Raw genomic sequence first — 27,466 nt, 5'->3', positions numbered from 1 at the left:
TTTGATTTGCTTATCTCTTTTCTGTGTATCCTTCTTTCCACCTGGCATTTATGAATCGTTTTCATTAATTGTTGCAATCAGTGTTTCTGGTCCAAACGCTGTCAAGGACTTTAAATAAGACATCCAGATCTACAGAAGCAACAGTGCTTCCTTTTTGAGGCAGAAAGAATTGTGCAGTTGCCAACAATAAGAACTGATGCCCAAAGCGTTGAGAATCAAACTACACAGCAACTCAAACCCAAGAACTAAAAAAACTGGTATGACCTTGAAGATGCAAGAATGAAGACAAGCATAGCAGATGCTCGTCTTTCCCACAGGGTGTCGTTTGGTTTTGCTCTTGGTTTTAGCTGTCATCTGTGTTGGACATCTTTGCCAGCGCAGAAACCGAGTTGCAAGCTCAGCCAGATTTTGAAAGTTAATATTTCAGTGGAAACATCAGATAAAAATTTCAGATTAGCTATGGTTAAACGGTGTGGTAAGCCCAGCTGGAAGCATCATCTATTTAGTTGAATACTTGAATGCTGTTGTCAAATACAGTCAATAGGCAGTAATACCTAAATATCACATATCACAAGTTTTTATAAAGCCTGATAACTATGTGATGGATATTGCTGTTTCTGTAGACATTGCTGTTCTCAAGCTAAAGAAACCTGCTAAAAGACACTGATGCCAAGCCATTAGACCTTGTATCACTTCCAAGTGACAAACACATTAAAATCCAGGTGTAAATGCAGTGTAGATAGTAAGCTACAATGACTAAACCACTTCTTGAAATGCTCAAACACACATCCACAAATTTAAACTATGTATATACAAAAAAGCTCCTGAGAGGCTTATTATGCTTATGCTAATGAGGAAGGGGTGCGCTTGTTTATTGGAACCAGCAATTGTATCAGGCTGGCCGTGACCACCCCTTGGCGGTGCCTCTAGCCACTCTGGATGAAGTTTCAGCCTCTTAGGTATCAGCTCACTCACCACAAAACCTGCCTTCATAACACTGCTTCTGTCACAATGTGGGCTTGTGAAAGCTGCTTGTTGGGCATCCAGATTCCGCCAAGGACTGTGATGCGTTCGTCCTTGCAGTTCATCCAGTTCAGCATGTTTCAAGCTGTAATGACTCTTGAGATTAGCTTTTTCCATCACCATCAGCTTGTCCCTACAAACTAACTAAGACACACTGGCCTCTAACTTCAACAAAAAAATAGTCATTTGTCCGTTACTCTTGGAAAGGACACCTGCATCTACTTTTGCTTTGTTGACAGTTTGCACTGATATCAACCACTGCACGTGTGTTGTGTTCAAGGACCACTTGGAAGAGTGTGTTATTTCTTTGTGACTGAAAAAAGTAATTGCTTTCTTTGTATTTATGAAGTGCCCCGCAGGCCAGTTAAAATGGTCTCGCGGGCTGTAATGCAGCCCAGAGGTCGGAGGTTCCTCCCCCTGCTGTACTATAACACTCCAATTATTTGCAAACAGCCCATGTGGCTGCACTAAAAAGTGTCACTCCTCCAGAGACAAACCTCCATTTACACAGAAAAGAGCTTTGACACAAGCGGTCCTTTCTGTCTGTGTGGTGGTGGAGGAAAAACCATACTGCTTCATGCCTGGGCACTCGAACACATACAGGATTCCACTGGGCTGCCAGCAGTTTTACTTATTGAATACTTCACCATGTTTGTTTGTGTGCAGACATTCCAGACAGAAAGCAAATAAATAAATAAATAAATCGAAATAAAAACAGTCCTGAAAGGGATAAGCTGTCTGTGTCTCTTCATGAGATAAGGAAAATAAGCTATCTAGGTCATGCCTTGCATCTCTCTGTCTGCTATAGAAGCCCATTTCTGCCAGAAAAAGGAAAGAAAAAACACACCAAATGTTAGGAATGACAAAAATAAAAAATACTCACAGTAATTTGAGAGATATTAAGTCAGAAATATGGGATACAAAGTCAAAATGATGACTTTTTAAACAGGAATTCCTCTCAATTACAAGTTCAGTTTACTTTTGAGGACTACTACTGAGCCTGAAACAGTGGTATAATGCCTTTTTTTGCTTTGGAGAGCCTGTTTTGTATGTTTTTGGGCAGTTAAAGGGGGCAGGGGGTCCCCAAGTAAGCAGGCTGAAGTGAAACGCAAATTGCAAGTTAAAATTACTTGTTAGTAAGTCAGTATTTAAATTTACTGTCTGATTTATTATCTGGACATTCTGACTTTAGTCTTTCATAATTTTGTCCAAGCAAGTCATTTTTTTTATTTGTATCCCATAATTATGACTTAGGATGTCATCTGCTTCTTTTACTTAGCAAGTCAATATTTTGACTCAGTATTCCAACTTGTCATTCCTGACGTCATCAAATCTTTTTTCTTCTCTGGCCAGTCTGTGGATGAGACAAAGCAAACCCTTTGTTTCTGTCGTATTTCTAATTTCTCAAATTTGTAGGTTTGTAGTCTTTTCCATGGCCAGTTCCTATTTGGTAATTTGTTCAAAGAAAAAAAGTAAAGCAAGAAAAAGTTCTGTGGGGACATTCTCAACCCACGTAAGCCACTTCCTCCCTGTCTGGTAATTCACTATCTAGTCTCCTCACATCTGCCTGTGTTCTTCCCGCTCTTTGGATCTGTTGTTGTTGCATTCCTCATGTGAGCCTCCCCGCCTGATGAAATTTTAAATTCCTCAACTTTCCTTCAGGTAACCTTGGCTCCAAGCTAGTCGAGTATAAGGAAGAGATGTACATCACTTCAGACTGTGGGAAGACGTGGAGACAGGTACATCACGTCCTCCCTTGCTTCTTCTCCCTCTCTGTACTCCCACATCTTTCTTCGCTGTTCCCCTCCTAACCTTCTCCACGCTTTGCCTCAGCTCTCATGAAAGTTACAAAATCTCCCAACTTCACACCAAAGTATGGCTTGTACCATCTGCAGTGTCACTTTTTCCAGAGCACCTCTTCATTTTCATCATTTGGAAATTTAACCCTCAAACTTTTTATGTTGCTTCTTTCAAGGTTTTTGAGGAGGAGCATCACATCCTGTACCTGGACCACGGCGGGGTCATTGTTGCCATCAAGGACACCTCTATTCCTCTCAAGATACTCAAGTAAGATCACTGTTATGTCACCGTATCAATAGCGATCCTTACTGCTGTAAAACATCATAACAGGGTGAGATTATGTTATTGACTTCTATTGAAACTATTTAGCGTCATCCACCTCTGCTATCACACATATGACGAAGGTTGATTAAGTCTTTATTCTAGAACTAATCAGTGCCTGTGGATCATCCATTAGAAGCATTTGGCAGTCATTCAATCCATAAACCTTTATTTGTAATACACGTTTCAAACTAACAATACAACAATCAAACTAACGAACAATAGAAGAGATCATGATCAACAGTATAATTTTTCTTTTAAATCGAATCGTATTATCGTCGTAAAACAAGCAAAAGGACAAGTTGGGCAACATAATCAGTCAAACAAGTATGTCTTGGTTGCAGGTGCTTTGGGTTTGTATGTGCTGCACAAAGTGTTGGATGAAGTGGAATATAGATCAGAGAGTGTGGTCATTAATTAATACACTCTCAGTCACATCACTGGTGTTATTGTTCTGAAACAGCTGAGCCAATCACAGTGAAGCATGACAGAGCACAACAAGTAGTTCAATAAATGGAGAGGGAGCTTCTCCTTGACTGTGTCACTCTGAAGTCATTTCAGTCAGAACTCTGTATGTGCAGGAATACATTTCAAGAATAAAACACCAAACACCGCTTTTGCTAAAAAGCTACAAAGGAGGCTGTGATGGACTGGCTTGCCAAAGCCCAAACTTGTCAGCGCATGAAGCGTCGGCACGGGCCTCAAAGCTCCACATCAGCTGAGCACACTCCATTTATTTTTCCAGCACAGCGATCAGTGAATTCCCCAGTCCAGCACTGTACCCTTCACAATCATTTAAGACCGTGCCCCTGTCTCCCCGCAGCTCATGCAGACAATTTCAAGCTCAGCAAGATGTTATCTCATCAACCTTAATAAATAAGGATGAAATAATGAGAAAGCACAGATAAGGGAGTACTCAGAAAAACATTTATCACAGACCTAAATCAAATGACCTTTTAGACGGGCCCTCATCTGTCTCTCGGTGAAAGACCGCGCAGCGTTGTCCTTCACATTTTTTCCCTCCTTCATGGCTCAGCTAAATCAATAAGCCCAAAGGCTCTGGCAGTGCGGTGGAAAACATCCCATAAAGAGCCGCGGAGAGCTGTGAAAGCTTGAGAAAGTAAGAAAAGACAACTTCTTAAAAGTGAAATGAGCGTTTTTACCACTTCATTACACAAAACGGCCGCGATGTTATCACCTCATCAGGTGCAGAGATTTCTGGCTTCCAGAACTCGGCCCGGCCTGCGTTCCAATTGGAGCCAAAAACGCTCTTCTCGTCTGAGTTTCGTGACCCCCCCAATAACTCTTTCTTCCTCAGCTGCTCCATAATAAAGAAGTGTGTGAGAGCAACACATTTCAGCTGTGAAGATTTAAAAGCATTGTTCTCAAGGCAAAAAAAAAAACAAAAACCAATGACGGAACAGTTATTCCAGTGTTTTTCACATTGATTTATTACATTTTCAGTGCGTGTCTCTGTTGGACGCTCCTCTAATTACCTGGCTTACTCGTCTCTTTTGTAGAACTGCAGCTTTATTGTTGTACTGGCAGTCAGTTAGACTTTTGTAGAAGGGAATGTGTTATGTCTGTGCTTCAATCCCAACTGCTCTCCAACAGATCAGTAAAACATCATTTAGTCAGCTGCAGGATTCAGACTTTAGGTTTGAAAATGCATAGACATGTATGCACATTTCACCATGTTTGTTTTCATGCACTGCTCTGTGAACGGACACCATTTGCTGTTTTTGTGCTGCATTTCTTTTTGGGGCATTGTCTTTATTTGACAGACGACAGGACATGAGGGGAGAGAGAGTTGGGGAATGAAAAGCAATAAATGTCCCTGGCCGGACTGAAAACAGGGATTTTGTGGTTCAGCACCTTAAACCCCCAGGTCACCATGGCGTCCCTCTGTTTTCCATTTGTGACAGAGCAGCTGCTCGAGACGTGTTTGTTGCCACGTTTCTGGATGGAGCTCTTGGACCTGTATTATTAAAAATCAGTCGTTACTACCAGCAAATCAACCAGGACTCAAATCTTAAATAGAAACAGCTTTGAGGCATATAACTGTGCTTGCGCGGCCAACTTGTAGTAGTTTTATGCTCTTTCCACCATCTTTGTATTCCTAGTCATTAAGTTCATATCAGATAATTCTGCACCCTACGATTGGTGTAGCTTGGAGAGAGGTTTACATGTGGAGGTTGGGTGGTGGATGGCATGACATGATATGATACGACATAAATGCCAGAGACTATAGATTGTTACTGTTTGCTTGTTTTCATTGTATCTGTGATATTTCCCTAATCTTATTGATACTGTCTTTGCTATGAACAGATATTTTTGAAAGATCACATTTCTAAAATAATGGCGGTAGACTTTAAAAAAGGTTGTCACTGAACGTAATTTGGGAGTTTTTGACTTTTCCAATAACAGTCTTGCAGCCTTTGGGGACCACTTGAATCTCAAGTTGCAAAGGATTTTAATAGAATTTCATCAAAGTCCTCTTTAATACAATCTATAACAATAAGCAAAAACCCATTCATGTCTCATGTGTGAGTTCCATAGAAGACTAAGGATTCTCGGTTAACTGTTTAATTCAGGTAAGGCAGCACGTAGTCCTAAAATGCACTGTAGAGTGTACTGTGTAGAGGAGTAAGCGAAATAGAACAACGTACTATGGATACTTATCCATTTCAACCCAACATGTATGAATTTCCACACAGAGCCACATTAAATGCACCTAGGTGCCTACAGGCTGCATATTCTCAGTCATCCAGGTCATGGTTTTCTGAGGAGGTTTGAGTCAAGGGCAACTGGATTTGGTTGTGGAAACCTTTCATTCAAGGGGCTTCTTCAGTTCTAGAGAGTCCCAGGTATTTAACCTCTGTGGGGTCGTTATCGCAGTCATTGAAACCACTTGGGTGTCGGTGGCTGTGTGAACCACACTCATTAAGGCTGTCGCATGGGGCCAGCTGTGACGAGTTGTTAAATCTCTTGGGAAGGGATGAGAGGACGACATTGTAGGTGGTGGGTGACGGCCGTCAGAGTGTAAAGAGGTATATCTATTTGCACAGTAATTATCTTTGGTTCAAACCTTTGGCCACTCCTTCACTCAGCTCATGCTGTCCCGGGTACCTTTCCTCACCCGGCGCAGCAGTGAAGTAGCATTGCACTGTGGCGGGTGTGGTCACAAATGCCACAGACCACACCTACACGCAACTGTGGATGTGGTCAAAGCTTCAGGAGACCTTTCAACCCACAGAAGGCAGGGCAGCGATGTTTTTCTTCTTCGTACAGGATCTAAGTTGGAGTTCTACTCTTTAAGGATAAGAGCTTTTAATGAGTGTGTGTGGCCTAGTTTAACCTCCCGGACAGAAATGAACAGAGCTGACAGTAAAAAAAAAGAAGGAGCAGGAAGGACAGAGACAGAGAAATACAGCAGTGAGAGATTGAGGACATGGCAAGCTTTAACAAGAGAGGAGTTTAGTGGAGAGTCGGCGCTTGTCTCCGTGAAGAACCCTCCTTGACCTGAAACGCTCCTTCACCATGTCAAGTCCTCAGAATTTACACACTCACGGCACTGCAAAAAATCTGTCCACATCCCGAAAACCGGACCCGTTCCCTGACTCTGCAGTGCCTTTGACACTGTGAAATAATCACACCACGTTCCCTGCGGGGGTAGGATATCTACGGCTGTGTGCATGAAAGCAATGCTGTTTTCACGGCCGCTTGAAGAGTAGTGCATCTAGACGTTTTTGAAGTGAGGACTGTGCATGTACACACACTTCATTTCATACAGTTCCCCAGTGCCTCATCGGCTCACTCGAAGTCAATGACATCAGTTAATTACGAAAGGCTAGCAGGCTGAGAAATAAGATGTCTCTACAACGCGCCGGCTGGACAGAATTGTGTTATGTACATTTATGATTTATGATCAGTTCCACGTATAATAACTCTTGTTTTAGTTTCCTTCCTAGCATTGGAGGAGTGGAGCAAAAGGCTGGTGGGTGGTGTGGAGCATAATTATAAGTTTGGCCCGCTAATCTATTTGATTATAGGGTTATCGCTCCATTAACTTCTAATAATTCCTCGGGTGTTAGCTGGAGAAAATGAGATATAATTGAATGGGTGACTGAGGACATCCTCAAGTAGAAGGCTGTAGCTGTCCGGCTCATGCCTTGTGGATCAAATGGCTGGTTTGGTGCCTTGCTCAAGGGCAACTCATCTGTAGTCACTGATAAAAAAAAAAAGAGCATTACTAATTAGTTGGTTTTTTTTTTGATGGAATCTGAATCATCAGTATGAAAGCCACTTAAAGCGTCAGTATGCTTCAAAAAGACAGGCTGCCCGATGTGTTGTCTGATTATATCTTCTATAAGAGCAGAAGTGTTTGTAGCTGTTCTGAATGACTGCGCTTGAAGCAATAAGCCTGCTTTTATAGCCTCATCTTGGCTGCATCACACACGACAATTTGTTTCCGATAATCCTCTGTATGTTTGCAGCCTCGATAAGAGTCATTGTGCATGATTGAGGACAATATCGGACAGTGCCCTCGTGGAAGCTTTCTTGATGTACATGTGAAAAGTAAAGAAGTTGCATGAAGAAGGAGTAAAAGGAGCTTAACGAGAATTCAAACCCTGCCTGCTTTCACACCTGGGCGAACTCGTTTTTGAGGCACGCTGAGGCCTTTGCCATAGCAACATTGTCTTGAGCAGCTTTGTTGATCCATTCTGTTTCCTTGTAACTGTGCATGTTTACCTGACTATCACATGGAAGTCCTTGTTAGCACATCATTACCACACACAGCCGGGAGCGCGAGCCGCGCACTGCTCGATTCAGAATTGATCCCTCCTCATCACACAGTCACATTTACTCTGCACTGCTGCCACTGTTGACTGCAGGACTTGTGGGCAGATGGCTCGCTTTGTCTGCCTCACACTCGTCATTTATTTATGGGTTTTTTTTTGTTTTTTTTTTGCATATTTTATCAGCTGTAGCTAGCTCATGTGAAGCAGCTAACATTAGCGCCATGTTTTGCTTGAAAATGTCTCCAGCTGAATCTTTTTCAAACGTGAAGCCTGTTAATAGGGTCTGAAATGTGCACATGATATGATGACATGTATGTTAAAGCTGTTCGCCAAGGAAGAAGTCAGCATCTTCACCAGTTGATGATGATGATGCGAATAACGCTACAAGAGAAAAGGCCTTTATGATAAGGCTAACCAATGTGCTAGCCCAGGCATCATTAGCCTGTAGTGCAAGACTGCATACGGAGAGACTTTCATCAATGCCTCTGTTTGAATATTGGCAATTGTGAACACTGCCTGCTTCTCCACAGGTTCAGTATCGATGAAGGACAGACGTGGACTGTTCACAACTTCACCAGCACCTCCGTGTTCGTCGATGGACTCCTGAGCGAGCCAGGAGATGAGACTCTGGTTATGACGTGAGTGAAATCCCAGTTTCTACAGGCGAAACGTTCAATTTCAGGATTGCCGGAATAATAAAATGAAAGTCTGTATCAGGTCAGTTGAATCCATCGCAAACGGTCTGAAGACTAAATCCCAACAGAGACTCTTCCGAGTCTGAGCTTCCATTCAATTACAAGTCTAAATTACAATATATTGAACTGCGGATGGATAAATTAACACATGGTATCTCCTGCACCTCCCATAGCATAACTCTTTTGCCCTCCCCTCACACTTCCCGCTCTCCACTTGGCTGAAATGAGTTGTCTAAGAGGGTCAGACGAGGCAGCCCTGCATGGCCGTACACTACATTGAAGGGAGTTCAAGTTTCTGTGCCATCACAACAATTCCCTCTCAATCTGTTGGAGCGGGTCGCCCTATTTCGCGGGGCTAACAGCAGCTGGGCTCACTCCTGATTTCTTGCAAAGCCATCCTCCCTCTTCACCTCCAGAGGGTTTGATTGCCGTTACAGCAGAGGTTGATGGGAGAGGAGGCCTGTGCATGCCCTCTGCCCCCCCTTGCCCTATCTTGTTTTTCTCTACTCTACTATTATATTTTTATGGTTCTGCTCTGTATTTGCGCCCTTTGTGCTTCTGTCTTTGTGCATCTCAGCTGAGCTCAGTCGGGCTACACCAGGCTTGGATCAGTACAGCGCTTGCCATTGTCAATCAGTCTGTCAGTCAGGAAAACCCTTTAAAAATCCAGAGGGAAATATCATAACAATTAAATATATGCAATTTATTATGCCTGCTAGTGATCCCCTGACTTACCATCATGCAAAACCAATGGGTCAAATTTTCTGCTTGCCCAAAAATTCATTGTATGACAGGCTAGTCTACAAACAAAAGCTGAATTCCAGTCAGTCTCAACTTTGAGATTAATGCTGGTGTGCACACTTGCTCATTTTAAATGCTGCATGACAACATGCTAAATGTTGCATGCTAAAAATGCGAACATACAGACTGAGGGCATGTTGATCATGCTAACATGCTAAAATACGCCACTGTAACCGATGATGTGACCGATAGTTCTTTCAGCGTGGTTTAGCTTTCAGTCACTCAAACTGTGGAGGAGTACAGCTGAGGCTGATGGAGTCTGATAAGGTGGAGCTGAGCCTGAACAGCTGAGTTTCAGATGGCTTAAAATTGCCACCTCATGAGATAAACCCTTTAGATTCAGGTCAATGGTGGTTCAGATCTAAGGACAGCAAAGTTAATTTGATTTCTGGTGTGTAATCAGCCTGGCTGATTACACACCAGCATGGCTGTCGGCTTATACTGCTGTTCTTATTATTGTCCTCAATTTAAACTAAGATTAGTCTGTTCATTATTGTACTTCAGGTCTTCTACCCTGCCGATTCTCTGGCGTGAAAATGGTCAAAATTAATAATATTGAATATTGGCACAAAATGTCATCGGCAGCTTCCGACCCAAACTGTTGATGTAGGCTTAAATAGTTTGCATCTTTTAAAAAATTCGGCCTCTCCCTCTGTTTCGCTTCCCGTATTTTGCCAATCTCTCCATCAGTAAGTTAGCTGGAGTGAGACTTGTCACACCATCTCAGACTCCAGGCCCAGGCCCAGAGATAAGGCCGACTTCCAGCTGTAATCTGCTGAGAAGGGCAAAGAGATGGTCACGCATGCACACACGCACACACACACGCACACACACACACACAGAGAGGCAGTTGCACACAGGGAAGAGAGACTTGAACACTCAGACTCACTCGCCATTATCTACCATGTGTCTGACACACCCTCTGGGTTGACACACACACACACACACACACACACACACACACACGTATATATGTTGCCCATCTGGCTCTGGCGAGATAGGGTCGGCGGCCAAGGAGGGATGTTGAGGGCAGCTCATGTCTGACAGATTAGCCAGGGTCTATTTCCTTGCCACTGAGATTCGATTTTTGACGGCACAGCCTGCCATCCCATAATGAAGTCTTTGAGCAGTGACTTAGCACCAAGGACAGGTGGGGGAGCAGAGATCGTCCACCACTCATACTAATGACAGCTGGTCAAATATCAGAGACTGGACAGACTCTCATTGGGTTTATACTGCACATGCTGCTGTTTGAGAGCCTCGTGCCAGCTTATTCTGCTGCTGACTAACCATTTGCACTCTGTGAGCTCGCTGCATCGTGCACTGTCACAAGCACACTGAGAAAAACAAACACATTTTCCTCAGAGGAAGCCCTGCATCTAATCTCATTCAGCAGCAAAACCCATGGAAATGACTTCCAAACACATTCTTGGTAATATTTTCTACTTCGTAGCTTAGCTTTAATGAGAGGAGCTACAAGAACGCATTTCCCACTGTTAATGAATGTTGTTGTTTGTCCACTAATAGAGCTCTAATGGCTCTGGAGTGGCTATTCAAAAGTAGAAACAACAGCTAAATGAACTCTGCTGTGGGAATTAATGCACAAACAAAGCAAAAGAGTTGAGTTTTACACTTCATCCTGGAACTAAAAGTGAGAATTTTACTGTTTGCAAGTCAAGCAGTGACACACCATAATACTGTATACCCAATGGAAGCCCATGAACTGGGAAAAAGTCTCACCCGACCCAAGTGGTATCGAGCCATGATAGATTATTTTTGTTTTATGTGCTGAGGTTTTGAGATATATCTGAAACTTCTGCTGCCACCAAATACAGCAAAGGTGAGATGAATGTCAGCTGTGCTCCGCAGCGCTATAAAAAGTGACATTTGAAATGCTCAGCAGCAACATGTCCTTCCAGAGACAGTGGTCCTCATGCATGATTAATGTCACATTTTTATCGTAAATGTCTACCCTGAAAGAAAGCTGAGAACATGTGAGATTCACCAAACTCACCAAACTGATGAATTATCATTATCAACACCCACAGTACTTCTAGGTATAAAATACTTCCTGTTCCGCTCTGTTTATTTCGTAAGTGGAGAGAAGCGACGACTCGTTTTTCAGGTCTGGACCCGAGCTGAATGTCTGACAAGTATGACAAAATTGCTGAAGATTTGAGACTTGAGACAGATTTTCTGTTTGCATGAGCGCCAATATCTCATTTCTATTTATATATATATTTTTATAGACTATTTAACTGGCAGAAAATAGGTCCAATGAAAACAGTTCGTGGTGAGTTCTATGGATAATCCAGAGAAACTTGTGCACTGTTCCCAAAACTTGAAACAAAAGTTTCAGTTAATTTGTTATGATGCAGTGCTTTAAGAGCCACAAACAAAATGTGATTTATTTCCATTTTATTGGGGGGGGCAGCAGAAATCTGAGATATTTCAAAACCTCAGCAGACAAAACCAAAACTATCTGCATGGGTAGATACTACTGGGGTCAGTGGCACGGCTTCATTATGTGGCAATCAGTCAGACACATGAACACACAGAAAGTGGGACCTTCCAGCAAGTCAACCAGGCCCTGGTCAGAGGAAAAAGAACTTTTTGGAATTTGAGTGGACTCGCCCTTTAAGGAGCACAAACATAACAAATACAAAGCCGATGAAGAAACTACAGACGGAAAGGTAGAGCTGAGACACCAACAGACTGCAGAACAGCAGACACACCTCCAGATGGACAACAGAAACAGCAGCGGTAAAGGGATGAGAATGCAAAACGACAGCATATGTGAGTCCACAGCCGAGACATCCATCACTTCCCCTTAACGACGCCGGTGGAAGACGACATTAGTCATGCTTGTCTTGCACTCCAGCGAGGTGAGCGCGAGCCGCCACCAGCACAGCAACATATGTCGGAGTCACTGACTTGTGTCACATCAGTCTGCTGCAAAGAATGCTCTGACTGACACACAGGGAAAAGTTCAGCAATGGGAGGCACTACCTGTACTGCATACACTGTAAAAGATCACCATCTAGTGGTGAGGAGGGGGAACTGCATCTCTGTGCTGGAAGAAAAAGAGGCAACTCTTCCAGGCTTTACACTGTTTGATTTTATTGTAAGAAGAGTTTATTTATGATCCCAGCGTGGTTACAATCCTCATTTGAAGCAGAAAGACAGCTGAGGTAAAGATTATCTCTGTGTTGGAGCTTGCAATGACCACATCATATAACGCACATCGTGGCTTGACTGTCAAAGGAAACCAGCTGCTCCATCTGCAGACATGCGGAATCTTTAAAAAGTGATGAAAATATGCAGAAAACAAACCTAAACCCAAGCTTGAATATGGATCAGATAATACTGTGTAATAGTGTCTTATTATAGTACAATATGAACAAATCTGAAAATATATGTCAATGTGACAACTGTATTAGCTGCATGATCATTGAGATGCTAGTTTGAGCTTTTTTGGCCCACAAAGGAATATTTCAACATTGTGGGAAATATGCATATCACTGTTTGTTTAGACAGATTGCAAACGAATAAATGTGAAAGGATAACATATTAAGTCAATGAAAAGATGCTGTGAGACGTGAATTCTAGCTGTGTCCCCCTGTTTTTTGTCGTTATGCTAAGCTAAGCTACCCAACTGTAGCTTTAACTCCATGTTTAGCACAGGCACAAGGGTGGAATCAATCTTCTCATCTAACGCTCAACAAGAAAGTGAATAAGTGTGTTTCCCAAAATGTCAAAGGATTTGTTAGCTGTAGAGATGGAAAGATCTGTTGAGGATTATTTTGCCATCTGCTGAGACTGTGTTCTGACTCAGTGTGTGCCCTACTTGTTCAGCAGTGAAAGTGAATCTCTTTCACGATAACATGCTCTAATGTGAATCGTATTATAATTAAAGACTTAAAATCTGGATTCTATGGCTTTAAACTGGTGATGTTTAGATCACAGCTCAGCTGATACGGATTAGATTTGACACTGCACACGTGGAGGAGTTTCATATGAAATGATCTTGTATGTGTGCTGTGTGTTCGCAGTGTGTTTGGCCACATCAGCTATAGGTCAGACTGGGAGCTGGTCAAAGTGGACTTCAGGCAGTCTTTCCCCCGTCAGTGCACTGAGTCCGACTACGACTCCTGGCAGCTCACAGACCTGCAGGTAATGCACGCAACACAAATATGCAGACACACATATTTTCAGCACAGGTTCTGACTTCTCCACTGTCAACATCAGGGAGAGAAGTGCATTATGGGCCAGGAGCGGACTTTCAGGAAAAGGAAGGACACAGCGTTCTGCATCAAAGGGAAAAGCTACACGTCGGCTCTCACCAGCGCACCCTGTCAATGCACAGAGCAGGACTTCAACTGGTGAGCAGTGACGCCACAGATTCAAAGCAAACACTCAGCAGACTTTAGATTACATAATAAATGGCATCACACTTAAACAGACACTAGTTTTATGTGCTATTTAAATACTAAGGTACACATTTTATTGTCAAAATTTACACCATCATCATAGGAAATACTCATTTTTGATTGGCAAGTGTCTGTATATCATATAATACTCTAAATCAGTGCACAATGTATACTAAAGTGGAGGTATTTTCTCAGACCAGCACATCTGTTGTACATTGTGTGGTCAAAAAAAAATTAGAGCATGAGCTCAGCATGCTTTGACATGACACTCAAGCTTACACCAAAAACATTTAGTTACATAAATACTGTAGATAGAGTGCCACGTTACATTTGAGCCAATGCTTCTGCTCAGTATTTTTACTATTGCTGTGTGTAGTGACTATGGTTTCGAACGCTCCCACGTGGAGGGCAAAAGGTGCTTCGCTGACTTCTGGCACGATCCAGATTCACCACCAGAAGACTGCCATCTCGGACAAACCTACGAGTCCAGCACTGGGTCTGTGCATGTGCCCACACACACACACACGAACACACCGTCTTTAACACACATTTGATCTTCGTGCCTCACTCAATAAGCCAATTTGTTGAACTCTTCCTTTGAAGACACCTCCCTCCTCTTACACCTGCACTGTCCTCTGCTGTGTTTCAGGTACAGGAAGGTGACGTCCAACATGTGTGAAGGGGGATTGAACAAGCAGCAGAGTGCCAAACAGCACAACTGCCCTCTGCTGCCCCCTCGAGGACTGCAGGTCGGCATCAAAGGGCAGATGTTGGCCGTGGCGCCTGGTGATGACATCACATTCATCGTCCACCAGGAACAGGTAGGATCAATGTTGTCTTTCCAGTCAGGTCTTTCTTTTGTTTCTTCTGTTCTATTTGAATCTGCTCAGAGTCCTCGTTCCTTCCTAACAGGGCGACACCAGTAGCACCAAGTACCAGGTGGACCTCGGCGACGGGGTTCGGGCCATCTACCAGAACCTGACGGTGACGGATGAGCCGATCCAGCATCGCTACGAAAATCCAGGCGTTTATAAGGTCACGGTGAAGGCAGAGAACATGGCGGGGCACGACGAGGCCACCATGTACATTCAGGTCACAGGTCAGCCTCGCGGACAGTCACTGAATGTTTTTATCTGCTTATCAGATAACTGTGCACGTTTTTTTCCTTTTGGAAGGTCGTGATCCTCCATTCTCTGCTTCGTTCTCACCAGAGCTGGTTTTAAATCTACTGAAGCAGTTCAATGCTTCAAGTCTTTGAGTCGATTTTGATGAGTCTGTGTCTGTTTGTAACATTGTAGTATACATCATTGTCTCTGGTTATGATTTGAACACATCTCTGTTGGTCACATTAAAACACTTTTTTTTTTCAGACTCTTAATACTTAAGACTTAATATAAAAACAATAACAACCAAGCCCGAGAAATCATGATCAGCTGGATGCACACACAGATGTATGTGCTGTAGTCAGCTAAAGTTCAACAAGAGTTTTAATAGTTAGATCACACTCTGAGGATAAAGCACAGTCTCCTGGTTGTAGGTAGGGATGTTAACATCAATCCAAACTGGCTTTGCGGTAGTGAAGATAATTTATCTTCTGAACAATAACTGATGCATTAGACAAATTAAAACATATTAACATGCATCAAACGATGTAAATGAGCTCTTTTCACAACTAAAAGCAGGTACTAGCACATAAATGAATGATCTGTGTGTCAGAAACACTAACTAACAGACTAATTAATTAAAAGCAGCTGCAACTGAAAGTGTGCATTAGGTTATGGAGAAGTTCTACGCGTCCTGGTTCTGACAGTTTTGCAGGCAACTACACATAATATTGCTTTTTTTTTTATTATTATTTATCGTCTCTGCTCTTTGTCTTCAAGTGTTCAGTCTCGAGTCAGGTCTCACAGCAGACAAGTTCAAATCAATTCGCAGGTCTCAAGTCTCAGGTGAACAGCTCTACAGCTCCAACCCGCTGTTCCTTTGACCTAAATTTAGTTTAGAGATAAGCATGATGAAAACATCCTTTTTGCTGTCGGTTCAGTCACCTGTGATATGTCTCGCTTTCTCAAAAACTCCCCCCATGCTGTTAAGGAGACAGGTGTGAGTCTCACTTCTGTGCTACCTTTTATGTTTTTTACTTCTCAGGTAGAAATGATTGAGACTTGAATTTTATCATATAAGGCAAATCTGTGGCGTTTCATTCAGAGGGGATCGGAGGCTCTTATCTGTTTAACTTTGATAAGACGGCTCTTTGTGTTCTTTGTGCAGCTTTAAATCCAGACAGCTGGTTTCTTTATGTGGGTTTAAGATGATAATGAAGACTCTTGTGGGGGACTCACTGAGCTGTCATCCCTTTATTTTACAAAGATGATATTAGGTTCAGCCTCAGATGTTGTACTTCCCTTGCTCTTGTATAAAATATTTACTTCATATGCAACCGAATCGTACACCTCCCACTTCCTTTCTTTGTTTTAATAAAAGTCTTTGCTTTGTAATTTTGGAAATCATGTTTTCTTCTCCTACAGCCCCTCTACAGGAAGTGCACTTGGAAGTGGTTCCCATTGCTGGGAGAAACCATGAGGTCAATCTGACAGCTGTGGTTCTCCCCACAGAGGCCAACCTAACCGTCTTCTATTGGTGGATCGGAGACAACCTGCAGGTAAAGGACATCATAAAAGTTCATTTTAAAACATTAACTAGCATCAAAATATATTCAATTATTAGACTTTAAAAACCTGAAATAAGTTCCCTTAAAGCTTTTTTGGTCAATAGTGACAATTCTCTGTTACACATTGTCATAACATCCATTGCAGCTACGTTAGAAAAATTGATTTTTGCAGGTTTGGTTTTTTTTTCCACTGGGGGGCACTAGAAACAAGTTGTGAACATAACACTGACATATCGCTACCTTTTAAGTTCATTTAGGGAATTTGTTAGCAAATAGTTAGCATGTGTTTATACATCCAGTGGTTATGGAGCAAGGGTGTCTGGTTTTTGGCACCTGGCAAGCGTCCAAATTCACTCTGTTTTTGGTCTTTACCAACTCCTGAGGCAAATTTCTGACCCTTTAGCTGCTGAGCTCTACTATGTTCACCAGCTAGTCTCTAAAAGCGCTTTTGCCAAGTTGTGCCAAGATGGACCTTCTTCAGAGTCGGGTCAAAGAGTCGGGTCGACCGCTTGCGAGCATGTTGCGATGACCTCAGATGGACTTTGTCATCATTCATGGACGATGCAGCAATGTGTTTAAATAGCTGCCACAGCTATTGCCAAACATAGCAGATTCTTCTCCAGTTTTATTCATCCTGTCTCCATTTTTTAAGCAGCAAGCAGTAGATACTGAGCAAATTCATAACGACAGCCTGAAAATCTATGATGACAGCGTTGCACAGTGCAATAGTCAACAGCATTCCTGCTTTTAGAGGTCATCGACTCAACACAAGCGTGCCTGTTAAAGACACACCATCAGTCAGGTAGCCTTGTTGTAATGGAGATGTACATCCTTGCTTGCTGGGCTGACGTGCCAAGTCAAACCAAGTCAGCTCACGTGTATGAAAAAGGGCTATGACTGTGTCTGTCTGCTGGTTGGTGCTGGCCAAGTAGAATACAGTGTCCTGCTGCAGCAGAAATCAACACTATTAGAGTGATGAGAGTAACCAAAACAGTAAAAGTACCAACCAAACAGCTCAACAATGAGCTGAATTTCACTCAAACCCGCGTTAAAGCCGAGGGAAGCTGCAGATTCAGGTGATAATTCACCACAGTGTCACACTCTTTCACCTCGTCGGTTGATACATTGTTATTGTTTATAGCCGCTTTACGTGACAGTTTGAGCCCAGTTCCATCATGTCATCACTGTGCGCTCTGTATGCACAGTTGACCTAACAGCCAACCTGTTGTGCCGTTCTCCTGCAGCCTAAGCTGACTCTGCAGAACAGCCTCCTGACCCGTTTCCCAGAGACAGGAGAGGTTTCGGTCACCGTGCAGGCTTCCAACGGCCGATCCATGGTGCAGGATACCAGGACAGTCCAAGTCTACGGTAGCACACTGACATTTGAAAGAAACTTCACCCTTAACAACAGCAATGGAAAGAATAGAAAGGTTTTGGTTTTGTTTGTTTTTTTTTGGCATTATCAGACTTTTTTTTCAGCATAAACATTGGTTGTATGTGCGTGTTTCGTACTTCAGACGAGATGTTAAATTACAGAAATCTGTCTAGAAATGTAAAAAAATAAGGTTTTCATCAAGGTCCCAGCTGTGCTACAATTACAGCTAAAGTTGACATTGTTCTGTACGCTAAAACTTTTATCATAATGGCCAATTTACACCATATTTGATATGGAGCATCTGTTTATACTAAGCTAACAGAGACAGACTTTTCTTAAAGCCTAAATTTCCCCTGGACTTTGGAAACAGTAATTTCTTAAAAGCAGTTATGTCACTTCCTTGCAGAGCTTTCAACAACAGCGGGTGGAGTTTACTCATCTGTGAAACTTTCCCAAAGTCAGAATTAGGACAGCAAAAGTAATTTAACAGCCCCTCTTGGTCTACGGCTCATTTAGACACAAACCTTCTGCCTGACTGATTTTTCCACCGTTGCCTTAAAATATTGCATGATCTCATATCTGCTGTTGGTGGTAAGTGTGTCACATGATGAATTATGTCAGGTTTCTTTTTTTGAGCAGATGTTTTATTTATTAGCTTTTGTTTCTTGAGAGAGCTGCGGCAGCTGTGTCTATGAGTTATGTTTCAATTATTACTGAGATCCACTTCAGTTAAAGTGAGATATTTTCTTTGTAGTAGCTGCTTTTATCTTTTTATGCCTTTTTAGCAGTTTTGCTGTTAGCTCTTCAGCACTCGCTATGCAATATCTGCGGCTTATTTAATGTTGCTGCACTGATTCATTTTGAGTTTTGGATCATGGCTGCGGTGACTGCTCACTATTCCCCCGTTCCTCTGGTCCCAGATAACTTCCAGGTCGTCCCTCTGAGCTTCAGTGCCAACCTGGACCGATTCAACCCAAACATCCCAGAGTGGAGAGAAGACATTGGCCAGGTGGTCACCAAAATACTCGCTAAGGTAGGACTTTTAAATGAAATGACTACGAGCACACTATAAAAATGGATGATGATTTCAGCACAGGCTTCAGCCTAATGGACAGTTGGCCTCAAATGATGACACATAAAAGGAATAATTAGGACATAAGTTAAAGTAGGAAGGACATTTCTCAAGACTACAGACATGCGAGTGTCTCTCTGAGGCTGCGTACTCAGACACAGCAGTGCTTTGAGCTAAATGCTAACGTCTGCGTGCTACCATACTAACATTGTAAGGTCGCCACCTTCAGTGTGGAAAAACAAGGGACGCCTTGCCAGTGGTCACATGATCGGGGGACACAGATCAAGCCCGGGGCCTGCGGGTCCTCCCACATGACATTTTGAGTGCCATACACTTCATTTCCTACATTCTGGTGAATGTTTATCCAATTTTCCCTCATTTGCATCAATTTCAAAGGAGCCACTGGCAGATTAATGTCCACAAATGGCCAAATGGTTGGTGAGTTTTACAGCTTATTAGCTCTCTTATTATATGACAAACACCTTTCAGAAAGGATAGGGTTGCAGGTGTTTGGTCTTAAATAAAGTATTGGACAGAATATTGAAAAAATTAAGGGATCATGAATATCATGATAGCACATCCTGAGGGGAACAGAAATATCTGTGCAAAATTTCATGGAAATCCAACCAAAACATGACTGACTGACAAAGTCATTGGATCCATTGTTAACGTATTGATTAGTGCAGCTTTAAGATTTGACTGACCTTTAACCATCTGCCCTCAGATCACAGGTGTCCCTCAGGAGTCCCTGGTTACGGTGGTGAAGCCAGGCCTCCCCACCACTGCCGACCTGTATGTCCTCCCACTGGACAGCAAGCCAGCCAAGAGGAGCATGTTTGTTGATAAGGTACACGCGTGCATGGAAAACCATATCCAGTACCCGCATTCTGGACTATGAACAGACACAAATTCACAGGTTTCTTGATTTTCGTCTCAGTTTCTAAAACATTTTTCAACGTCTGCAAACTCCAGCGGGCTGAAGCAGGTGACAGTTCCAGGAATAGAGCTAAAGTTCGCTTTCAGTGTGTCGTCGCTGCTGCTGGACTAAACAAAGCTAAAGCACTTAAACTCACATTGCACAAGGTTACATCACTGAAGCTCAGTTAAAAAGCAGCATTTCAGGTTACAGCAACTGAAAATAGTTTCATTTCAAACAGCAGGTATTTTCCTTAATGTAGTATTTTCTTATCCTCAGCGTATTCCAGCCATCATGCAGGCCTTCAATGACAACAATGTCAGCTTTGTGGTGCGAGGAGGTCTGCAAGTGCTGGTGATGCTTGCTGACCCAAACGCAGGTACTGTATTTAAATGCTATTTGCGTTGCGTTCAATATGGTCTGCTTTTTTAAACCACACTTTTTGACATTTTTTTTTGATAATTGCATGTTATTGATTTATTTCCAAGGGCTAGGTCTAATTGCTAATGACTCAACAGCTACAACAGCAGAGACTGGTGCGTTCATGAACCATAAACCTGCAGCTTTCTGTGCTGATGCACTTCACTTCAGCACTCTGTGACTCCTGTGCCTTTTCCTTTCCTGATTTCCAAACAAATCCAAATCTTATCCAGTTTAAATCTGTCTGTGCCGTGCTGTGCTTTTTCATGCACCTGATTATCCTTCACTGAGTTTCAAATGGTCTTGATTTCTGTGGGATGTGGCTTCTTCAAAAGAAACTTTCATTCAGTTCGATGTTTTGAGCTTCTTTCTGCCACTTCTGTCCCTTCGCCCCTGCAGTGTTTGACTCAAGGTCTTCTTTCTCACCATACTCTTTGGACTGACCTATAACAAAATTTTTTTCAATCAAAGTTATCTTCTAATTGTGCACACGTGATCCATCCATTTTATTGGTTTATGTGTCTTTACCATCACCCCAGGCTACCATGGAGCTGCAGGAAGTCCGGGTATTTGGGCTCTAGCCGTCATTTTCCTAATCAGCATCATCGCTACCGGCTCCTTCATCCTCTACAAGTTCAAAAGGTGAGCCATGTCATGTTAAAGAGCTGAGACAGACAGACAGACAAGGCTGGGATCAAACAGCGCCTTGTCAGTTATCTCTAGACGAGTCTCTGCAGACAAATCAAACAGCCGCTTGTCTAACAAAAAATGGAAACAACAGCATTTTCACTTTTTTGGCTGCCATTTGTGTCCATCTCGGATATATGTCTCGGATATCATAGTTGTTCTTCCTTGTTTTTCTGGCCTATGATTCACTTTAAAGGTTAAACTGACATTGTCACAGCACCCAACAGCCACCCTCTGAAGCCTAAAAACCTACTCTGAGTTCATTCTTGGTGTTTTGAAAGTCCACAGTTGAGTTTCAAAGCATCAGCGGTGAGCTGGTAGGAAACAGAAAAACGCAAAATACTCATCCAGTGCATGACAATTAATAAATATATTTTAGGACTGGGCGAAAAGTGGGATTTTATTAGTATGTAACATGATAGTAGATTTGATGGAAATGTGTCCAACGTCACCCTCATTCTTCTAGTGTCTGCTGTCAACAGCTGCTTCATACTGTATGGAAAGCCTCTCCTTTAGTTCATTAAGTCCCTGCAGCCATCTCAACGCAGCAGGACATATATGTTGATAAATCTGCAGCCTCTGATTGGAAAAGTGCTGCACCGGAGCGCAGTGACATTAAACATGGCCGTCCACTGTGTTCACTTCATTAAATCACCTGCAAATGACACCAGGCTGAATAACAGAATAACTACACGCACCTTAAACACATCAGACTGTTGTTTATGTGGAGAGCATCCGATTACAGCAGCTCATCAATCCTGCGTCTCGTTGCCTCCTTTCCAACATTGCTTTTTCAGTGCATCACATTTTACAATGCGATGTGACCATTTATGGTGCAGTAAAGACACAGAAGAATTAAAACTGACACAGTCGGATTGATGTGATCGTAAACGGCTTGTGCAGTCTGTGCACACAAGATGCACTGCTTTGCACCTGTTGTTGTGCTTGTGTGATTAAACTGGTGCCCTAAGAGTCTGCAGCCATGCTAGTGTCAGCATGCTAACATGCTCACGACAGTGCTAACTTGCTGAGTTTTAGAAGGAATGGTTAACCACATTCACTATCTTACTTTAGTGTTTTAGCATGCTAGCATTTTGTGGTTCACTTCAAACAAGTTTGGTCATGAGCCAAAAACTTTGCACAAATGATCGTGGCGCTGGAAGAACCTCTGGGGATTGTCAAAAATACTTGATTTAGAATTAGCATTGTTATTGCTCCAGCTAACAGGAGCTAAATAGCTAAGGCTGATAGCAGTTGTTGAGCTTGGCAACATAAGAGGCAAAGGACATGTGATTGGCTGAAAGCTGAGGGCAGTGACAGCATGACATTAAAAGTGAAGTGTGAAATTAAAAAAAATATTTTTAAATAAATGTCTGTTCAGAAACAAAGCTGAATCCCATAAAAATCTGTTATGACGAAAATGAATGGTGAAATAACAAAGAAGTTTGAATGAGTTTTAATAGTGTCTGTCTTCAAATAGATTAAAACTGGCATGTAACAGCCACGTTGACTGATTTGCATCAATGCCCACAGTGAACTCATGCAAACAGATAGCTACATGTTAATGAACAGCAGAAGCTGACACTGTATGACGTCACGTCGCCCAGCCCTAGCTTGCATGAAAATTCACATCTGATGATTGACTGTTTGTGATATCTTGTGTCACTGCATGCTGTCTTTTCACGTCAGTAGCACGCCAGCAGCACCTCCTCGCGTCCCGAGCACAAACGTCCACCAAAAAAGTCACTTGAATTAAAACTTGCAAAGCTACAGCCCCATCTTACGAAAACAACAAATCCCACAGTCCTTGGCTTAGGACTGAGGATGCCTATCCCCCGCTGTTTTTCAGGAAGCTGCCGGGCAGCCGCAACGTCTACGCCCAGATGCACAACGAGAAGGAGCAGGAAATGACCAGCCCCGTCAACCACAGCGAGGACACCCAGCACATCATCCAGGGCGAGGAGTTCATCGACGACGACCTGGACTCACAGACTCTAGGTAACGCAGGAGGTAGCCCCGCCTTCCGTTCGCTTATAAGGACTACCACTAACCACTGCTACTAAAACCCAAGCCACTAACACCAGCAGCTAACACACACCAAGGTACTGGAGGACTTCCCCTTTTTCATCCTTATCACTGGTATTAATAAAAGCCTTTTGGCTCTGAAATGAATATTCAAATCTTGACTGTTGCCTCAAAGGTTGGTCTCAAGGTGCTTTATGTTCATCACCTGCGTTTGCAAGCACATTCAAATCATATCATGACGACATGTCATATCATGTCATCGTGCCATACTGTTGTGGACTTGGCAAAACAGGAAAAGACATGTCTCTTTATGGAGTTAAAGCTGGTGGAAGTTGGAAAAAATGGTATCACAAATCAAACAAGATTTATATATTTATTTGTACTTAAAATGTGTGTAGTTCTAACTGTTAACTGATGGCTTTCATACTGAAAGTGACATGACATGATATGATTTGATGTGAAGGCTACGCTTATGATGGCAGTGAAAGGCCTTGATCTGGGATGTAGTGGAAAGCTAATAGAGGTCTTCGCGGTGATATTAATAACCATGATTAATATCACCATAATGTCATAAGATTTTATTTATTCTCATTTATTAAGAATAAACAAATTCTTAGTCTGCCCATGCATTATTAGAAGGATGGTCGCTAATGATGGAAGTGACAGAAAAGTCAAAGGTTATGGGAGTTGCTTTCCATTATAACAACAACTGAATCTTTTATCAACCACTACATCACTGAGCGTGACCAGCATTTAAAGAGCTTCCATATGTAAAACTGTTGTTCATTTTGCATGCATGTCAACATTAAAGGTGTCCCGTGGAGTTTATGACCACAAGTGGTGCTCTGGAGTATTGTTTCAACAAGCGGATCCTGGTTTTGTATGACACATACATAGAGCTGTCAATCAATTCATCAGCTGGTCGATGGACAGAAAATCCACCAGCAACAAATTTCATAATACCCTCGCTGGTTCCAGCTTCTTAAATGTGAGAATCTGCCATTTTTCTCTTTTTTTCTATAATTTTGACAAAGTGGCCACGTTCGGCATTGCAGGTCACATGAAGCCTGATGAGCAGAGGCATTCCACTCATGTGTTCAGCCTCCAGGACGCGGACTGTGAACTCTGAATGTCTCGGTAAACTCCACAGGGTACCTCTAACACCAGTGTACCACAGTGTGTCACGATCTGGACTTCTTACTCTTTCAGCATTGCTTATTCGCTTGTCCTGTGTCTTCTTCCCTCTTGTTGCCAGGCAACCATTCGGGTGTGGTCCTGAGCATCAACTCCAGAGAACTACACAGTTACCTGACCAGCTGATGGCTGCCATGGCAACGCTAACAAGCTAGCCTAGCCTAGCCGGCTAACGAGCACAGGGACTCCACTCTGCCTTCCTCCCTCTCTCTCCTCTCTTTTTCCTTCTTCTCTTCCTCAGACACTTCACCTCCACTCCATGGCCTCCTCAACCCTTCAGCTCCAGCTTTTCTGTATTTTCTTGTTTCTTTGGGGTGGGGTGAGGGTTAAGCATGGCGGAGGGACGCCACCTTCACCTCCCTCCTTTTTTTCCCCCTACTCAATCTCTTCCAGCTAGAGTATGGGAGGCACCTAACGTATTTTACATCATTGTGAGCGCCCCTCCCCTCTTCACCTCCCACACCAGCCCTGGAGAATTGCACTGACACCTGGTGAGGATGGAGGTCTTGATGGTGTCACCCCAAGGACACTCACTCATCTGTGTTTTGAAAAAGAGAAAAAAAATGTGTGTGTACATTGTCTGTCACTTGTAGACACAAAGCAAAATGACTTACTGCACCGGCTTCCAGTGATATTCACAGTCAGAGGGGATCGACGCAGCCATTGGCCGCAGCCAGTGAAGGCAGTTAGTGGCCAAAGACTGGTGTGCTAAAATGCTTTTCGAGCATTAAAGGTAGAGTGCATTAAGGTGGTGACGTCCAATTAAAAAAAATAGATTTGTACCCTCCCCAACCCCCCTCTTGTTTTATTCCCTTTATTTCCCAGTGTTACCAAACACCCTTCACAGGCAATAATATTCTCTCAACGGAATGTTGGATATGATAAACCCTTGTGAATTTGCATATGACAAGTGTGTGCATGCAAACACAAGGGGGCGGTGTTGCACTTCCTTTAATCCCCACTCACAGCCACTCGGAGAGCTCAGCGTCTTTTGGATTACCCTGTGCCAACACACAAAAATCCCAACACGTTCACATCCTCGTCTTCTTGTCTAGAAGCCACTTTTACAGGAGTTTGTTGCGTGGTGTTTTAAATCAGCACCACCTTTGTAGGAGCTCATCGTCTGTCCCATGGTGCCTAAAACAGCAGACGTTAATCTGCTCAGTGACATTAGTTGTTGTCGAGTTTATTTATTTCTAATAACAGTGCGCCCCCCCCCCCCCCCCCCCCCTTCCTCCTCCCTACCCTTTCTGGGTCAGAGGTCAAAGTGAACTCGTTCCCCTGGAGACAAAGGTCGCCGTCATGGAGGGAAGGTGTAGTTGATATATTTTACTGTATCAGCCTATATTAGGCGAAGCCCGCGGTGGAATCATGTCTCCTTAAAGGTTTGGTTTGTCGTATGTAAATGTGTAAATATGAATCTCCACTTTGTACATATTCCCTTTGACATGTGTGTGAGTGTTTTACACTACTACCAAAATACACAGCATTTTTCTTTTTTTTTTGGAGTGGCCCTTCACTGAGTTTCCTGAATTTGAAAATTTCTCACTGTTTCCAGTTTCCTCAGCGCCATTGCCTGCTTCACATGTATCCATCTTCAGTACTTTCAGTGTAATCTCATGAGTAAGATAATTTTACAGTCTTCATTGTTAACTGGAAATAATTTCATTGTCTTATAAAGATACAAGTACACAGTGACGACTATGTATATGGATATTTTTGATACACATGTCAGTTTTGGTCATTTTTCTCAGTACGTGTAAACACTGGTTATTGTTTCTGATGCCTTTTGCTGAAGTCTTTTTGTTTGTTTGATTGCACTAATGATGTAAGCAGTGCTGTCGACTCGTACCGGACAGCAGCTGAACAGGTCTGCAGACTCTGAATCAAAAGGTCTTTGGATGAAAGGCCTTTACAGACTACCAATGCTACCATTAGCACCAAGATCACCCCTTGGTTCGTCTTGTATTTGATACAAACAACAGACCACATTCGCTCGTTCTGATTTACACCTTAATTCATCTTTTGTACATATTCTGCTCATGTTCAACTTAGTTTTCTAGTGATGTGTCATCACTGTATCAGTGTCCTCTTCAACAAAGGGGGAAGTGGGAAATGTGATACTCCAATATAAGAGTGAAGGTATTTCACAGCCGATGGCACCGATCATGTAATTTTGACCACACTGTTTTTCTTTTCCTCTTTCTGCTGGTTTGTTTGGTCTATTGATTTTGCTATTAAAAACAATTGTGTGTCCTCATCAGGGAGCGTAGTGCACTCAACCTGCATCCTGGAATAAATCACTCCCATAACTTACGCCTGTTGCTTTTGTCTGTTTGGTTTATATTGTTCACTTGCGCTCGCAAAAAGTTATAATCTCTGCCAGGTCTGCACTGGTATGTTGTGTTTTTGGGAAACAGCACAGTCTCTCACTCTGAGTCCAACAGTGACAACAGCAACTTTAAACAATAGTGCCAAATCACTCAAGAGCTGTTACAAAATGTAGTTTAATTTAAAGAGTATAGTTACTTTAAAGAGTGCAGTGCTATATTTATAATTTGGGAAATGCGATTATTTGCTACAATTTGCAATTTTTTTTTGAATAAATCCAGGATAGGTGCTTTACCTTGCTTCCAGTCTCTATACTGAGCTAGGCTAAGTACTTCCAGGCCCATACATTACATACAGTCAGAACTGTTTGGAAAGTGGATTCAACAAGCCTTTCACTACAAATCAAAGGAAAGCTGGTTTTATTTCTATATAACAGGGCAATCTTTTGTTGCAATTTGTGAACAAGGCTCCTGGTGTGCACTTAAATATAAATTTGTAGTCAAGCCAGATGCCAACATACTTGTATTCTGTAACCCTTGCAGTATTTAAACTGTTGACAGTGGAGATATGCAGATTACTGTAGTCTATGTTTTTGTTTGATTTGAGAAAACCATGAATTTTGCTTTATTTGCGTAAAATTTCCTTTTACGATCACCTAGAGAATGTCGCAATGCATGAAAGGAGAGCTGCAGTTTTTCTGTGGCCAACTGGACAGAATCATCAATACAGTACAGCATATTTTCATCTGGAAATTTGATAACCATGCATGGGAGAGACAGTTTCATTGGTATAAATGGTGAATAGGACAGGGCCCAGAATAGATCCCTGTGGCACACCCATTGTAATGGGCAGGAATACATACTCGGCTGCCCCATCCTCACGCAGTTTTTCAGATCGTTACTA

General features: G+C 42.6%; 1 protein-coding gene across 5 annotated transcripts in view; it reads left to right on the top strand.

Annotated features, from left to right (window-relative positions):
- Positions 1-26,514, top strand: part of sorcs2 (sortilin-related VPS10 domain containing receptor 2) — a 283,675-nt gene extending 257,161 nt beyond the window's left edge. Inside the window, exons 12-29 of one of the 5 annotated variants that reach the window (XM_041964685.1) lie at positions 2,686-2,762; positions 2,999-3,090; positions 8,477-8,584; positions 13,495-13,615; positions 13,691-13,824; positions 14,249-14,368; positions 14,522-14,693; positions 14,785-14,971; positions 16,401-16,534; positions 17,788-17,911; positions 18,839-18,951; positions 19,715-19,837; positions 20,186-20,285; positions 20,395-20,442; positions 20,866-20,968; positions 22,863-23,011; positions 24,094-24,175; positions 24,294-26,514. In XM_041964685.1, the coding sequence (XP_041820619.1) occupies positions 2,686-2,762; positions 2,999-3,090; positions 8,477-8,584; positions 13,495-13,615; positions 13,691-13,824; positions 14,249-14,368; positions 14,522-14,693; positions 14,785-14,971; positions 16,401-16,534; positions 17,788-17,911; positions 18,839-18,951; positions 19,715-19,837; positions 20,186-20,285; positions 20,395-20,442; positions 20,866-20,968; positions 22,863-23,011; positions 24,094-24,167 (1,979 nt within the window). In that variant the 3' untranslated portion in view covers positions 24,168-24,175; positions 24,294-26,514. Of the gene's footprint in view, positions 1-2,685; positions 2,763-2,998; positions 3,091-8,476; positions 8,585-13,494; positions 13,616-13,690; positions 13,825-14,248; positions 14,369-14,521; positions 14,694-14,784; positions 14,972-16,400; positions 16,535-17,787; positions 17,912-18,838; positions 18,952-19,714; positions 19,838-20,185; positions 20,286-20,394; positions 20,443-20,865; positions 20,969-22,817; positions 23,012-24,093; positions 24,176-24,293 lie in introns of all 5 variants that reach the window. The other 4 variants (XM_041964687.1, XM_041964684.1, XM_041964688.1 and 1 more) reach the window with 4 other exon arrangements.
- Positions 26,515-27,466: the final 952 nt, after the last annotated feature.

Source organism: Chelmon rostratus, chromosome 23 (genome assembly GCF_017976325.1).
Source record: "Chelmon rostratus isolate fCheRos1 chromosome 23, fCheRos1.pri, whole genome shotgun sequence".
NCBI lineage: Eukaryota > Metazoa > Chordata > Actinopteri > Chaetodontiformes > Chaetodontidae > Chelmon > Chelmon rostratus.
This window is presented reverse-complemented; position numbering and strand designations above follow the sequence as displayed.